This window comes from Muscardinus avellanarius (assembly GCF_963383645.1).
Source record: "Muscardinus avellanarius genome assembly, chromosome: 5".
NCBI lineage: Eukaryota > Metazoa > Chordata > Mammalia > Rodentia > Gliridae > Muscardinus > Muscardinus avellanarius.
The window spans coordinates 69,113,946-69,128,712 of NC_137790.1; the positions used below are offsets into that span (position 1 = coordinate 69,113,946).

The 14,767-nt window shown below is 48.5% G+C and overlaps 1 protein-coding gene across 1 annotated transcript in view; it reads left to right on the forward strand.

Annotated features, from left to right (window-relative positions):
* Positions 1-3,329: 3,329 nt before the first annotated feature.
* Positions 3,330-14,767, forward strand: part of ARHGAP31 (Rho GTPase activating protein 31) — a gene marked incomplete at both ends in the record, with an annotated part of 118,065 nt that continues 106,627 nt past the window's right edge. The window contains one exon of the mRNA XM_080696520.1: positions 3,330-3,429. Coding sequence (XP_080552646.1) covers positions 3,330-3,429 — 100 coding nt within the window. The remainder of the gene's footprint in view (positions 3,430-14,767) is intronic.

The following is a 14,767-nucleotide window of genomic DNA, read 5'->3' on the forward strand; positions in this document are numbered from 1 at the left end:
GGACTCAGCGTGACCTCTGGAACCCTTAAACCACTGGAACCCAACTCATCATGAAGCAGGGATCAAAAGGGGTTCCAGGCTGAGGCAGGAAGACCAAGGACAGCCTCGGCAATTTAGTGAGGCTCTCAGCAACCTAGTGAGACCCTTCTCCAAATAAGAAATAAAACCGATCTGAGGGTAGAGTTCGGAGGTAGAATGCCCCTTTGGGTTCAATTCCTAGTACCATAGTAAACAAACAAACAAATAAAATCCTTTGGTGAAACTCTGAGTTAAGTGTTATAAGAATCTTAGGGCTGTATTAAGGTTTCAAACTTAGGGTTCAAACAGGCAGCCCTGTTTTTCAGCAAAGTACACCTGCTGGGTTTGATGGTGACTAAGGGGATCTTAACCACAGCTAACGTTATACTGTGAGTGTCTCGGCAGTTACTTCCACATTACTATTTCCTTACGTAGCTAGCTAACTTTGTTATGAAAAACCGTATTTAATAAAATTTGTGGAATCAAAATGAATTCATACTTAATAGGGCTTGTTAGTATTATTGTACCCATGTAAGCTTCCTAATTTGATAACTATATGAAATATTAATATTGGGGGAACTGAGTGAAGGATAGATGGGAATACTTTGACTATGTTTTACAAATTTTTATAAGCTGGAATTACTGAAAAAATGAAAATTCAAAAGGATATTTTCTTAAAGATTTAAAAAGGCAATCCAAGGATCTTGAGAATATATTCATAACTTGTGCTCTGGGTGCCTGGACCTAGGACAAAAGTACCCGCTTTATTTAGCCTCTTTCCTTTTCTGACAAGGTGAAGAAATCCATTGTGAGTCAGATAAAGCTACAAAATTTTACTAAAATAAACTCCTAAACAAATATTAATAGTGATAATTAAGTTGCATATGAAGATGCTTCTCAATAAATGAAAGGAGTGATGAGCCATTATATTAAATACCCTACTGGATGTTCTCCAAGCAGCTCACAAATGCTTAGACATTGCTGTCCTGGTAGAAGAAACAAAGTGTCATTGAAGGATTTCAAACAAGCAGATGTGTAGCAAGGGCAATGACTCAAGAAGATATGTCAGGCCTCTCCTAGGCAGGATGGATGAAGTGGGAGGAGACTGGACTCAGAAAATCCCACTAGGAATTATCCTAAGGGCTAAGTGCTTGATCACCACTGAATGGGCCTGGAGAAGAAGCCAGCTGAGAGGCATTTGGAAGGGCCCACCGGTTCTGGGCGGGTTTGGCCTGGGGGGGGGGGATGTAAAGGAGAGAAGTGAATCAGTGGTTACCTGGAGATGTCTGGCCTGGGGGACTGGGCCATACTGGTGTCACTGACAGACTGATAAGCGGAAGGGAGGGGAGACCATTCAAAGAGCACAAACTCAAGTGGATCCAGACGCCAGCCAACTGCCTCAGGCAGGTGCTGAAGAGGGGGGTGTCAGAGGTTGTAAAACCGAAGGCTCTTCTCTCTAAAGAGGGTGGCTCCAAGGGGGCTGTCACAACCTGGCATCACCAGCCCCTGTCATCTGGGAATCTACTTGCAGTATTTCCATTTCTGCAAGAGAAGGCAGAAATCACGAATTCTTATGTAAAAATCTCTTAACCCTTTAAAGATGGCTACTAATTAAAAAATAAAAAGTTAAACCATAGTGTGTGCCAAGCCAAACTCATCTGTAGGCCAGATTTGGTAGATTGGCTCTCAGGTTGTGACCTAACTTAAAGGTCAGGGGTCAAGGTTCACAAGCTGTCATGGAGATACATAAGTGATGGCAAAGAGATTCACAGTAACCAAAATACTGTACATAAATCGTTAGCCAGCCATTTGATCTGTATGGTGGTCCCTACCCTTAAAGCCTATATATGGCTTTGAATGCATACAGGAAGTTTAATCTAATCCTCACATAGTTAAATCACAAGAATTTGAGTGCTTACTGTGTGCTGAGTACACAGAAGTCAAAGAATTTCAAATCTAGCTAGAGAAGGAAAACATGTCGTCCTCAAACAACTTGAGAAGAATTATGAAACACCCTGGGAGCCTGCTCTTTCTACGCTATGCAAAGATGATAGGAGACACCCCTGAAATCCTGGATCCTTTCCCCCACGGACTTCCATTTAGCACACTTTTCCATTAATCCCCTATACATGTTTGCAAACTTGACCCTGTAACCAGAAATCTACACCCCTGAGCATGGTTACAAAGCCGCAGCCTCTCTGGCGCAAAGGCGTCCTCACCCCGGCGTGGAGGCCATCTCTGGGCTGGGGTCCCAGGCCGGCCGGGAGCCTCGGGAGGGGCCGCTGCACCCCGCGCCCCTCAGGTCTCCCCGCGGGAGTCCCCGGCTTTGTGCCTGTCATTACTAAGTTACGTGTTTGTGGAGGAGAAAGGCAGGCACCGAAATAGAAAGTGTCCGAGACGGGACGACAGTGCGATGACACCCAGGCGGACTGTCGGGGAGCCGTCCCGCACCCCCGGGGAAGGCCAGGGCGCCTCCTTCGCCCTCCTCGCGGCCGAGCTGGGGCGGGGGCTGCGGGGGCTGCGGCCCGGCCGCCCGAGCCGTCTGCGGGCGCAGAGGCCGGCGGAGGGCGCGTCCCCCACCCCGAGCGCCTCAACCCACCCACCTACTTCCTCCGGCTCCGCACACACACGGCGCAGAGCTGCCAAAAATTTCCACCCTCCGCCCCCCTCCCTGGCTAACTTCCTTCCAGCGTTTCCTGAGCTCGATGATCCTAGGATTTGTAAGACAGGAAAAAAAGGACGGCGCGAGGGCGGGCAAGGGAGACAGGATGCTGGGGTTTCGCTTTGCCCCAGCCGTCTGAAGGCCAGGCAGCGGCCCAGGGCAGAGACCGCAGCCCGGGACGCCCCTGCCCTGCCCTGCCGCGGGACCCAGGACGCGGGGAGCAGAGCGCGCCCTCCCCGAGGCGAGGGGAGCCTCCGGGAGCCGCCGCGGAGCTGAGAAAGTCCCTGGGACTCCGAGTGAGGAAGTGGCCCTCCCCGCCCGCCTGCCCTGCCCTGCACGCCCCCGGCCGGGCTCGGCGGCCCCGAGGCGCCGGGCGGGCTCCGGGCTCCAGGCTCCGGGCTCCGGGCTCCGGGCTCCGGGCTCCGGGCTCCGGGCTCCGGGCTCCAGGCTCCAGGCACCGGGCTCCAGGCACCGGGCTCCGGGCTCCCGGCTCCGGCCACCGGTCTGTGCGCAGCGCCCGCCGCCCCGGCCCCAGGGCGCGCCCATGCCGACCCCCCGCGCCGCGCCGCAGCCTGTGATCTGACCGGGAGACCCCGGTCCGCGAGCAGAGGGAGCGGGAGCCGGAGGGGCAGCCTCTGCGGGCTAACTCATGAAGAACAAGGGCGCCAAGCAGAAGCTGAAACGCAAGGGGGCCGCCGGTGCGTTTGGCTGTGACCTGACGGAGTATCTGGAGAGCTCGGGACAGGATGGTAAAGTGCCTGCGCCTTTTTTTTTTTTTTTTTTTACCCCCTTTCTTATTGTTGGAGAAAGAGATGGATTCCCGTGGGGTGTGTCCGATTCCGTGTACAAGTTAATGTATTCCAGGCTTGTGCGCTCATTGTACTTTATTTTAAGAACACGCTCGATTCCTAAGGTGGCCGGCGCCGCCACCTCGACGCCCCGGGGGGGCTGTGTCACTCCTTCCTTTGCCTCTCAGGGCCGTCTTGGGCGGTGCTGCTGCTGCCGCTGCCTGCCAGTTTAGCTGGCCACCTCTGGGGCAGGGGCGGGAGCCGAGAGGTCCGAGCCTACCCTTTGCTTGTGGGGAGGGAGGGCTGAGGGGTGGACACGTGGGCCCTCTGTGATCAGAGGGCTTCCTGGGCGCACAGTGGTGACCGCCGTAGCTGTCCCTCCTGGGCTCTCCAGTTTCACCTCCTTACATCCTTCTTTTTATTCATGTCTAGAAGGCAGGGTGGTGGAGTGGGGGTTGGGATCCTGGCGGGGGAGTGGTTGCACAAACATTTTCTGAATTTCTGAGTTGATGCCAAATGTATAGTACCTCCCTCCCCCCCTTCCCCAACCACGCAGACCCTTTACCTCCTCTTGGCTTTAGGATCAGATCAGCATTTGTTATGTCAGGCAAGAAGTGTGTTGTAAAAAGGTCAAAGGGGCCAGATTTTAAAATAGGGTACATAAAGAGAAAAGAAAAGTGCCTCCATTTTCAAGGTCAGCTTGGAAAAAAAGCTGGGGGAGGCTATACAGAATAGAGATGATTTAAAGACTTGTTGGAATAGGGATAAAGAAAAACAATCTAGAATACAATAAGAGCGCTTGAGGTTAGAAGTTTTTAATCACAGGAAAGTTGGGAAAATTGAGCATTAAATGACTCCTTTTGTAAGGTTGACTGGCCCTGCAGTTATCCGTGACAAAAAGGCCTTGTCTTTGGAAGCTTCAGTGAGAGAGAAAATAGCCCACTCCATAGGCCGCATGTTTATACAGAGATAGATACGGCAAAGGAAAGCTTAAGGGCTGTGTAGCTCTGCAGAATAATTCTGCCTCCAGGAAAATAATCTCAGAAGCCATTGGGTTTGTCTGTATCAACTGTGCATCTCAGCAACAGGGCAGTGCGTTTGGGTCACTTCCCCTTTTTTTGAAGACTCAGCACCCCTAGTAATTTGCAGTGGTGTGATATTCCTGTGGTATTCTAGAGTGCAGTCTGCTGTGTCATTAGGACAAATGGCTTAGTATTTTAGAGCTTGGGGGAACCACAGGTTTCAAAACTGGCTCTTTTGAAATGGAGACATAACTGAATCAATTCATTTAATTCTCACCCACAATCTGGAGAGGTTGATTTGAAGTAAAATCACTTGGATGGGGCTTTTTTTTTTTTTTTTTTTTTTTAATGGGAGGATGGGTGGTACATCTTAATGACTGTGGCCAGAAGTTTAGGGTGAAGTGTTTCCCTCTGTTTTTTGCAGGGGCCTTTGAGTTAACCTGCAGGTACCCCAGGAATGCTCCTAGGACACCACCTTCCACTATGTATGTATGTGGTGTTATTCTGGGCCCTCCCTTCCGATCTGGGAGAGTTGCATAGGGAATTCACATGCCCTGCGCGTTCTTACAAAGTCATAGATCATGAGGTGGTGAACCTGAACCCAAGGATCCTGTGAAGATAACATGGAAGGCAACCTGACACAGCTGGTTTTTGTTTGTTTGGTGGTGGTTGGTTTTTTTTTTTTTTTTTTTTTTTTTTTGTCTGCCTTATATTTTGAGCTTCCGCATGTTTGATTTAGAAAATAAGGAAAGGTAACTACTGCTTAAAGAAAAGAGAAAAATGAAAGAGAGGGAAGAAAAGAGAGAGAGTGTGCGAGAGAGCGAGCCAGCCAGTACCCAGTGCTTTCCCCCCTGGGAAAAGGAGAGTTAAGCCCAGAGAGGTTAAATCAGACAGTTAGTCATGAAGGATACAGAGGCCCCTGACCAGTTAGCCCCTTTCCCTTCCCTTCCCTGGTTTCAACATGTAAGTCAATATTCTAATGATTTTCCCCCTAAATTGAAAGCAGACATTCCTGCCACGGGATGAGCCAACTTTCAAAACTGAGCATACCTGAAGAGCGTTCACCTCTGAACTGCAAGGCAAACTGACCCACTTAGTGATCCTTACCCCTTTATTGTGCTACATGGATATTATGCATACATAATAAGTAACTGATACAAATGAGAGTAGTTAGGATTTCTTTGATTTCCTCCATAGCTAAAACTAGTTGGATAGTGTTCTCTTATTCTTGCTATGGTGCAGCATCAATAAACGAAGTCAGTGCTGATCATGTTCTCTAAAATAATGTGGCCTGATCACAGAATTTCAAAAACATGTATTGGCTAGTACATGAAGCCCGGACTCCGCTCACAGGGAAGAAAGGCTGGGCACTGCTCCATTTCCCACCACCTTACAAGAGCATCCCAGAGTGCTCTTGTGGGTGACTAGTCAGGGGAGTAAACAGGAGGCTGAGGAGGGCCTCTCAACACTGACATCATCACCACTGAACTTTGGGGGGGTCAAGGGCAGGGTAGACACAGGGAAAAATGGGTTCAAGTTTGGGAGCAGAAGGGCAGAAAGGAAGAACAAAGGTTGTGGGGAAACAAAGAGAGCCCCTGTGCTTGCACCCGGAGGAAAACCCCAGGCTGGAGGGAAGGACAAAGCTGGTGACAATTAGCTGTGCTCAGGCCATCTCAATATGAGGAGGCTACACCCAGAGCCGGAGCTCTGGGCAGACACGCAGAGGACGTGCATCAGCCGCTTCTGAAACTCACTGAGGCCCAGCCCTGCTTCCTGCAGTTGCACAGATCTCCCAAGCTGGGCAGGGTGTGCCGGTGACATGTAAGTGTTCCGCCTAGGGTGGACGTTGCCCAGGGCCAGCGGCCATCCTTAATCTTTGGGAAGCTGATGAAGAACAGAAACTCCTTTTAGAAACACACATACACACACACAGATCCACATTGTATATATAATTTCTGCAGGCATCCACATAGATGCTAGGTTCAGTCTCTGTGCCAGTCATGTCCAGCAGCACAGAGGCCAATGGGAAGAGACAATTCTTCCCCCTTTTATTTTGTGCTGTGCTGAGGATCAGACCCAGGCCCCGTGCACAGCGGGCAAGCGCTGTACCTCTGAGACACACACTCAGCCCCATTTCCTCTTTGTTTTTTGACCACTTTTCTCCAGCCCGGTAAGAACACCCAGCATGGCCTGAAGTGGCTCCCACAGACTCTGCCGGAGCCTTTCCCGCTTCCCCTGCAGCATGGTGGCTGCTGCCTTGGGCTCCCCGATTCTCCCCTGGGACCCAGCTAACTTTCTTTTCCCATCTGGGATAGAGGGAGAAGATGGCCCTTCTAGGCTGCTGATGCTGAAAAGAATGTCGTTTTCTCTTTCTTCTTTTTGCCTACTGAATACTAACAAAGGCCTTTGCTTGCAGTTGTGTCATAAAGACGGTATCAAGCTGTCACCTGTGGTCTGGAGGCTGCGGGTAAAGCCCTGTGAAGGCAGAGTGTGTTCATTTCCTACCTCTCCCTGATGAGCTGAGTGTTCTGATTCTACCAACAGAACGTAGAATGCAGGGGCCAAGCAGGGTGTGGTGGCCACACAAACATAATCTTAGGACTTGGGAGGCTGAGACAGGACAGACAGGTTCGGGGCCAGCCTCAGCAACTTAATGAGACCCTGTTTCAAAATCATCATCAACAACAACAACAACAACAACAAAAAAGGGCTGGGAAGAAGAGTTCAGTGGTAGAATGCCCCTGGGTTCAATTTCCAGTACCAAACAAGAAAAAAAAAAAAGAAAAAGCAGGGCCAGGAGCTAAGAAAACAGTTAAGGAAGTATTATGGGGAAATGGTCTTCCTTTGTGCTGGCGCTGAGGACTTCTCACCCTTCTGAGCTGTCTTTGCTTATGGTACTCACTCCCTGGCAAAAAGGTAGCATTTCTCTGGCCTAGAGGCTCTGCTTAATGGTGACACATTGCAATCACCTGGAGAACTTTAAAAAAAAAAAAACATTAGTGCTCAGGCCAATTAAATTAGCCTCCCCTCAATGGTTTTGCTAGAAAGGCAGGGTGGAGACCCACTGCCTGCAGTGTATGGGTTCCCAGGCCATTTTCCCTTGGAGAAACAGCCTCATCCATTCCAAATGCACCCCCTGAATGTTTGCTAAGAACTGCGGGCCTTTTTATTTCTGAAGATTTTTGTCTCATTCTTGGCAGGCTGAAAAATGTACATTAACATATATATAACATACATATTCATATATGATATGTATATATTTCATTTGAGGGATGATAGAAGGTTCATAACAAATAAATAAATGACCAGTACAGATATAATATTAAGCTTGATGAGAGCAAGCCTTAGCATTTTGAAGAAAAATGGGGACTTTGAGCTGTAGCTGTGTTCCATTTCTGAAGGTAATGATTCCCTCATTTTGTTTATTCCCTTATATAATGAATATTTATGAAGGCACGCAGGAAAGAAAGAATGATGGGCTCCCAGTTTAAGCGAACGTATAGTCTCAGGGATGTGAACAAGCCTTGAGAAACTAGGCTCATTTAGCTCTGAAGTCAGCTGTCCTGCCTGAAGGGGAAGCCCAGGAAGAAAATGAGGAAGCTTGGAACTCTGGTGATGTAGACGAGGGATACTCAGACAGGAGCCAAGTCTAGAACAGCTTTCTGTTCAAGTTAAGATAGAAAGCCGCCTGGAGAGCAGGGGCAGAGGTTTTGTCTTTGGCTTAGTTGCCTCCGTTCTGGGATCTCGCCTGGCACATTGTTATCACATCCTCCCTGGCTAATTCTTTATCCTTTGGGTCTCTGCTTTGGAAGGTTCTGGAAGCCTTCTCTGATCGTCCCAAGCCAGGTGCTTTTGCTGAGGGATCACGTTAGGACGGCTGCAACTTTTACCACCGGGGATAGAAGCCCATCTTTGCTCGTTCCCATCCAAGTGACCCCGAAGCAGATCACCCTCTCTGGGCCTCAGTTGCCTGTCTTGTGAAATGGGGACAATAGGATTGATGTGCAAATGAATGAGTTAATGTGGGTAAACCGCTCAGCAGAGCACATGCACGTGATAAACTACTGCCACCCTGGCGCCCTGGCACTCCCCCCTCCCACAACCAATGTGACTGCATGAGACTGCAGGGAAATGAGGAAATGATGCGGTTAGATGGGCGTCAGTGCATACCCCAAAGGGGCGGGAAGCAGGACTGCTGGCCACACTGAGTACAGGGATTTCCCAGAGTCTCTACGAGGTGGGCCATCCTGATACAGTCATGGAGGAGCAAAATGCCAGCCTGAAATTAAGCATCCTCCGGAGACTTGAGAGTCCTAGCCAGGCGCTGCTGGTCCGTAGGCAACTGAGGGAGAAATCAGGTCCTGGGTGGGGAGCCTGGAGAGACAGAACAGCAAGCTGATAGGGTGGAGAGGGACATCCCTGCGTCTGGAGGTGCAGAGTGAAGCTGGAAGAACCGGGAAAGCAGGGTAAAGGCTTTAAGCCTGGAGCAGTCCATCTGGATAACCCTGAGGCCAGGCTGCAGCTTGCCCTGTGTGTCTGGATCCGGCAGCCCACAAGGGGAACAGAAACAGCTACTTCCATGGACTCGCACGCCTCCCTCCTGCCTGCTCTGCCAAGATCCCTTGACCACAGGGACAGCCTCGCCCTTCCTCCTCCCCCCTCTACCCACTGGCAGCCACCCGGGGCCTGTCAGTCTCAGGAGGCCCCGGCAGAGGTGCTGCTAAGAAAGCTCACTCCTCTGCCACCCCAGCCCTATTCTGGAGCTGAGACAGCCCTGTGCTGCCAGGGAGGGGAGTACCGGGGGCTGCTCTAGGGCTGGGCAGAGAGGGAATCGTGGAAATTCTGAGCACGTTTTCCCATATGTGATGGTGTCGGTGGTGACAAACTCTCCAGTGCCATCAGAGCTGTCATTTTTATGCATTTTCAAAGCCCCCCCCCAATTCATTAGACACCCATAGGCTAACCTGGGAAGGGGAGACAGGGAGACATTCGCAGTGGGGCTTCCTATTGTACAGTCCCTCCAGAATAGACTGCTTAGGTTGAGCTGCCTCTTAACCTAGCCCCTGGACTCCGCTTCCTCCTGGTGGTTCCTGCAGACCTAGGAACATGGAACTAGGTTTGTTTTTTGGTGTTTGTTTGTTTGTCTTTCCATTGCTGGTCATGTATTTTAGCCAATGTAGCATTCCCTCCCCCTCAATTATTCTCATCCTTTAAATTAATTTTCTTTTTGCTAATGGATACACATCCCATCCAGTTCTCTAAGCTACTTTTGCCTGTGCCCCAGCACCGATGCCATGCTTGGGTTGAACTGGTCTTGGTGTCCCTCCCTCAAAGGGCTGGCTGTAAGTGCTGGCTCACAGCTTGTGGGAACTTCTAGAGGCTGGATAGCACCCCTGTTTCTCAGATCTTCCCCTAGGAAATAACTAACTAAGGCTTAAAATAAAGAACGCCTTTATTTCTATTAGATTTTGTTGTTAGATTTTGTTCTCAGAGCAAGTTGTGATAGAGACAAGAATATCTGCTGGATGCTCAAAGGGAGGAAAAGGAAGAAGTTTCCTAGGAGAGTAGAGGCCAAGAAATAAAGGCTTAAGTCCCAAGTCAGACCTCATTGTTATTTTTATTGTCGGTAACAATTGTTGATTGTTTTCTATGTTCCTGTCACTTTGTATCTACCAAGTAATATTTTCAATATCTTTAGGAATTAGGCATTGTGATCCCCATTTCACAGAGGAGAAAACTGAGATCCAAGAAGTTTAGTCGTTTGCAGGATTTAAATATGTCTGCCTCCTAAAGCCAAAATGCTAGGCAGGAATCACAGCTCCCAGAATAGCATATTTCATAATTTGGTGTTTGCTTTACCATCTTTGCTCCCTAGAAACCTATAAGAGGCGCTGCTTCCTGTGCTCTGTTTGCCCCCAGCCTAGAATAATAACAGTGAGAGCAGTGTTGGACATTTTTACAGTGCTCGGTCCTCTTTGAGGTGCTCTATGCAGTAAACCTAGCAGCCTCAGGTCCAGCCTGATGCCTCTCCTCCCAGCTCCCTCCCTGCTGCTGTGACTGCAATTCTTTTTCCTCTGGGAACACCCATGGCCTTAGGGTGAGAGGCACCCAATTTGGTCTCCTTCTGCCTGCTGTTCTCCTCCCTAACTGGCTTTGTGCACACAAGTAGATGGCAGGTGGCACTCTTTGGTCACTCTTTGTGCCCCTCTCAGGGTGAGCCCTGGTAAACACACAGTGCTGGACTGACTGACCCTTTTTCCTCCTTCAGGAAACCAGCGTTAGAGCCCTTCTAGGAAGCTCAGGATAGGCACCTTGCCAACGTGCTGGGTTATCAGGAATCCAAGATTGCTTAATGGTCCCATCGGGGTTCATGGTGACTCCTGAATAGAAACCGACCCAGACTTTGTACAGAACTCTCCAGGAAGGCCGCCTTTTCCTAGTACCTCACCAGTCAGTCCTTGGTATGAACCACATTCTTGGCGGGGGCCCCAGAACCAACTGAGTTTCTGGGATCGAGTCTCAGGCACTCTTTGTTCTAGTTCAAGCCTGGCTGATGCATACCAGGCCCTGGTACCACGCCCAGGGCTGATGTTGGCCCAGAATGTCTTGGGGAGGGGGGAATTCCTTGCTCCACCTCTGCCAGAGGGTTGAATATGGCCCGTCCCCAAAAAGCTGCATGTGCCAGCTCACTGTTACAGATGCTTAAAATATTTTATCCTAAAGCCATGATCCTGGCAAACCATAAATGCATCTACAGCTTTGGTGAAAGGCCACTGAAATAACGGGTGCGAGTTGTATGGATCGTTCCCGGCTCTTCCTGTTTTTAATCAGAAACTATCTTGTGTGCAACTTTTAATCCAATTCAACAAGTATTTAATGGACACTAATGCACTAGACTCCGTTAGGCGGATGAAGACGTTCTCAAGTTGCTGGCGGTGGGGAAAGGTTCCTAAGACATTTAACAACTAGCAAAAGTACATAGAATGAGTGCTACTCACTCCAAAGGATGTACAAGCAAGGAATGCTGATGTACGAGGCCGCCGCGCAAAAGACAACCAACAGAGTGGTTGTTTGTTGCAGGGGAAATCAATACCGTGGTAGAGCAAGTATCCTCCGCTTGTGAGGAATGGCGGAGGTATGGACTAAGGCGTCCGGTTGTCAGAGCTGGAAACCTGGTGGCTTTGCCTGACCTTTGGAATTGGTCACACCCTGAGGGTAAAGACACCTAAACTTCAGCCAGGCGGCTGAGGATGACTTACAGTGGCCAGCCTTGGGGGGTGTAGAAGCCTGACTCTAGTGTTAGAGCGAACCTCCCCTCGGGAGAGGACGGAGCGCTGATAATAAGAACGGCCACTGGCCTGGTTGGCTGGTTCTGTCTGTGTCTTGCCCCAGATGGGAGAATGAGAGATTCTGTTAAGAGGTAAAACTTTTTTGAAACTCTACTTTGTTTCTTGATTAAATCTAAATGCATGCATAAACGATCGCTCCCAAGCTCTTCTTGTTTTGTGTGTGAAAAGTTCTGCCCTTTCTTCATCTTAGAAATGATGACCAATTCAGAGAGGTTACGGTACTGGTTAAATGCCACCCAGACAGAAAGTGGGAGAAGCCGGCCTCAACCCTTGTCTGTCTGACGTCCAATTCCACTTCGTCCAGTTCCCCTTCGTCGCTTTGTCTACTCTGGATCTAACTAGCCTTAAACCAAGCTCTGGTAGGCAGAGCTCCATTTTGCCTCATGTTGCCAGGGTGATAAGTTCAGTATGATTTAGTTAGCCAGTAATAAAACTCCTGGCAGTAGAGTTCCCAAACCCCAGTTTTTCAAAGGAAAACATTTAGGTTCCAAATGGCAGCGTTGGAAACAGAGAGCATGCCCTGTTGCCATAAGTAGCCCCTTCCAACACTTCTTTTCCCATCTGTTTCCTGCAAGCTGAGTATTATTGGGAAACAATGATGTCAACTCTTCCATATAAATCTACACCTCCCTGCTGGCCCCGCCCTACAATGCATATTTTTGTTCCTCTTTCTGGCTTTTGTCTTGCTGTTCTGTTAGGGACTCACACATTTGGCATCAGTTGTTGGTTTTCTTTTTCATAAGTTTTAGCTATTTAAACCTCACTGCAGCCTGCAAAGTGCACATGCTTCTGTGGGTCCATATTTGGAAAATCCTTTGTTTGGCTAATAGCTTGAACATGGGCCTGGTGTGAGGGAAGAGGAACCATTTTGCTTTCTGGAAAAGCAAAGCTACTAAATGCAGGTACAGGGCTACTGGAGCAGGTACAGGGCTGAGGATGGAAACCCCACTGGGAGCCCTGTGGGGCCACATGAACCCTGTAGCCCACCGCCAAAGGCCTGTGCTCCCCCCAACAGAAGCTTGACTTGCAAATGGGGCCTGTTTTCCCTTGTCCCTTTTCTTTATTGCTCCTAAAGACAATTTGGTTTCAGAATCGGAAAGGGGGAGTTCTCTGGGGACCCAAAGAGTTGAATTCTGGGTCCAAGAATTCTGTACTCTCTTTAAGCCTTGGGAAGTAATCCTCAAACTCTACTGGGCATTAAAATGGCAAAAGATGTAGTTCTTACTTTAAAATTTTAGAGTCTGTCCAACTTATTATACTCTTAGAAATAGTCTTTAAATTCCATCGTGGATTCCTAGAAACAAAATGAACATATAATAAAGATTTTCAAATTGATATTTGCAAAGGTCCCTATACTGTCTGGGTCCATGGGGAACTTGAGTCTAGGATCGGGCTCTACAGTTTATAGGGTTTCAAGTTGTGAAATGCCTGTCAGGATTCTAAAGTCCCAGCCCTCAGAGATTCTACCTTCCTAAGTTTGGGTGAGAAGCCACATCTTTAAGACTTGCCCCAGGGTATAATGACATCCTTGCTCTGCAGATCTTACTTGGAGATATACCCACCTTGGTTCCTAGAAAGAAGAAGATCATGGAGCACTCTACCTCCAAGCCCTTTATATTTTTTATTTTGAAACAGGGTCTCAGTAGGTTGCAGAGGGGCCATACCTGTGGTCCTTCAGTTTCGGCCTCCTAAGTGCTGGGATTACAGGCCTGCAACACCACACCCGGCTTTCACTGTATTTTTTGTTTGTTTGTTTGTTTTTACATATATAGGTTGCTCAGATTGCTAATTAGAGAAAGTTTTATTTTTTGCGGTACTGAGGGTGGAACCCAGGGGCATTCTACCTGCTACACTCCCACACCCCCAGCCCTATTTTTTATTCTTTATTTTGAAACAGGGTCTCATTAAGTTATGGAGGGCCTCACTAAGTAGCTAAGACTGGCCACAAACTTGCAATCCTCCTGTCTCAGCCTCCCAAGTACTGGGATTACAAGTGTGCACCACCATACCCAGCTTCATTGTACTTTTTATATTGATCCAATGCCAACAGGGAACATGAATTTTTACTTTTTTTTGTGGTACTGGGCTTCCTGGAAGCCCTTCTACCTCCGGGATACACTCCCAGACCTATTTTTATATTTTTATTTGGAAACAGGGTCTCCTAAGCCAGTGCGGCTGGCTTCGAACCTGTGCTATCCTCCTGTCTCCACCTCTCAAGCACGGGGATTACAAGCGTGCACGATCACGCTTGGCAAATTTTTACCTTTTAAATCAGGAAAACAAAATTTTTAAAGTTAGTATGAGAGCTGGGTGTGGTGGCGCACGCTTGTAATCCCAGTACTTGGGAGGCTGAGACAGGAGGATCCAGGTTTGTAAACAGCCTCAGCTACTTAGTGAGGCCCTTTGCAACTCAGTGAGACTCTGTTGCAAAAAAAAAAAAAAAAAAAAAAAAAAAATAGGGCTGGGGGTGTGGCTCAGAGGTAAAATGCCCCTGGGTTTTATCCTCAGTACTGAAAAAAAAAAAAAATTAGTATGGGAGGAAAGCTGCTTGATTAATTTTTCATAGAACTGCTTTGTTTCCTTACCCTTTTTTTTTTTATGATGTGTGGGGTGAACATGTGACTTTGCTTTCTTGCCTTTGTAGGGGTAGTAAAGAACAGTCAGCCTGATTTCTGAGAAATCAGAGGAGCAGTGTGGCAAGGTGGTTAAGGATGTGGCTTTTATTTTAGCATACAGCTTTTGATGATAGACTAGCCTTGGTTCAAATTTCTGTTCTACCACATGCTAGATTTTTTACCACGGCCAAACAACCAAACCTCTACGCCTCAGTCTCATCATCCATAAAGTGGGGTGAAGATAATAATAGTACCTACCATATGGGGTCATTATGAGGAGTAAATGAACTAGTTAACTGCCTGGAGCTTGGTA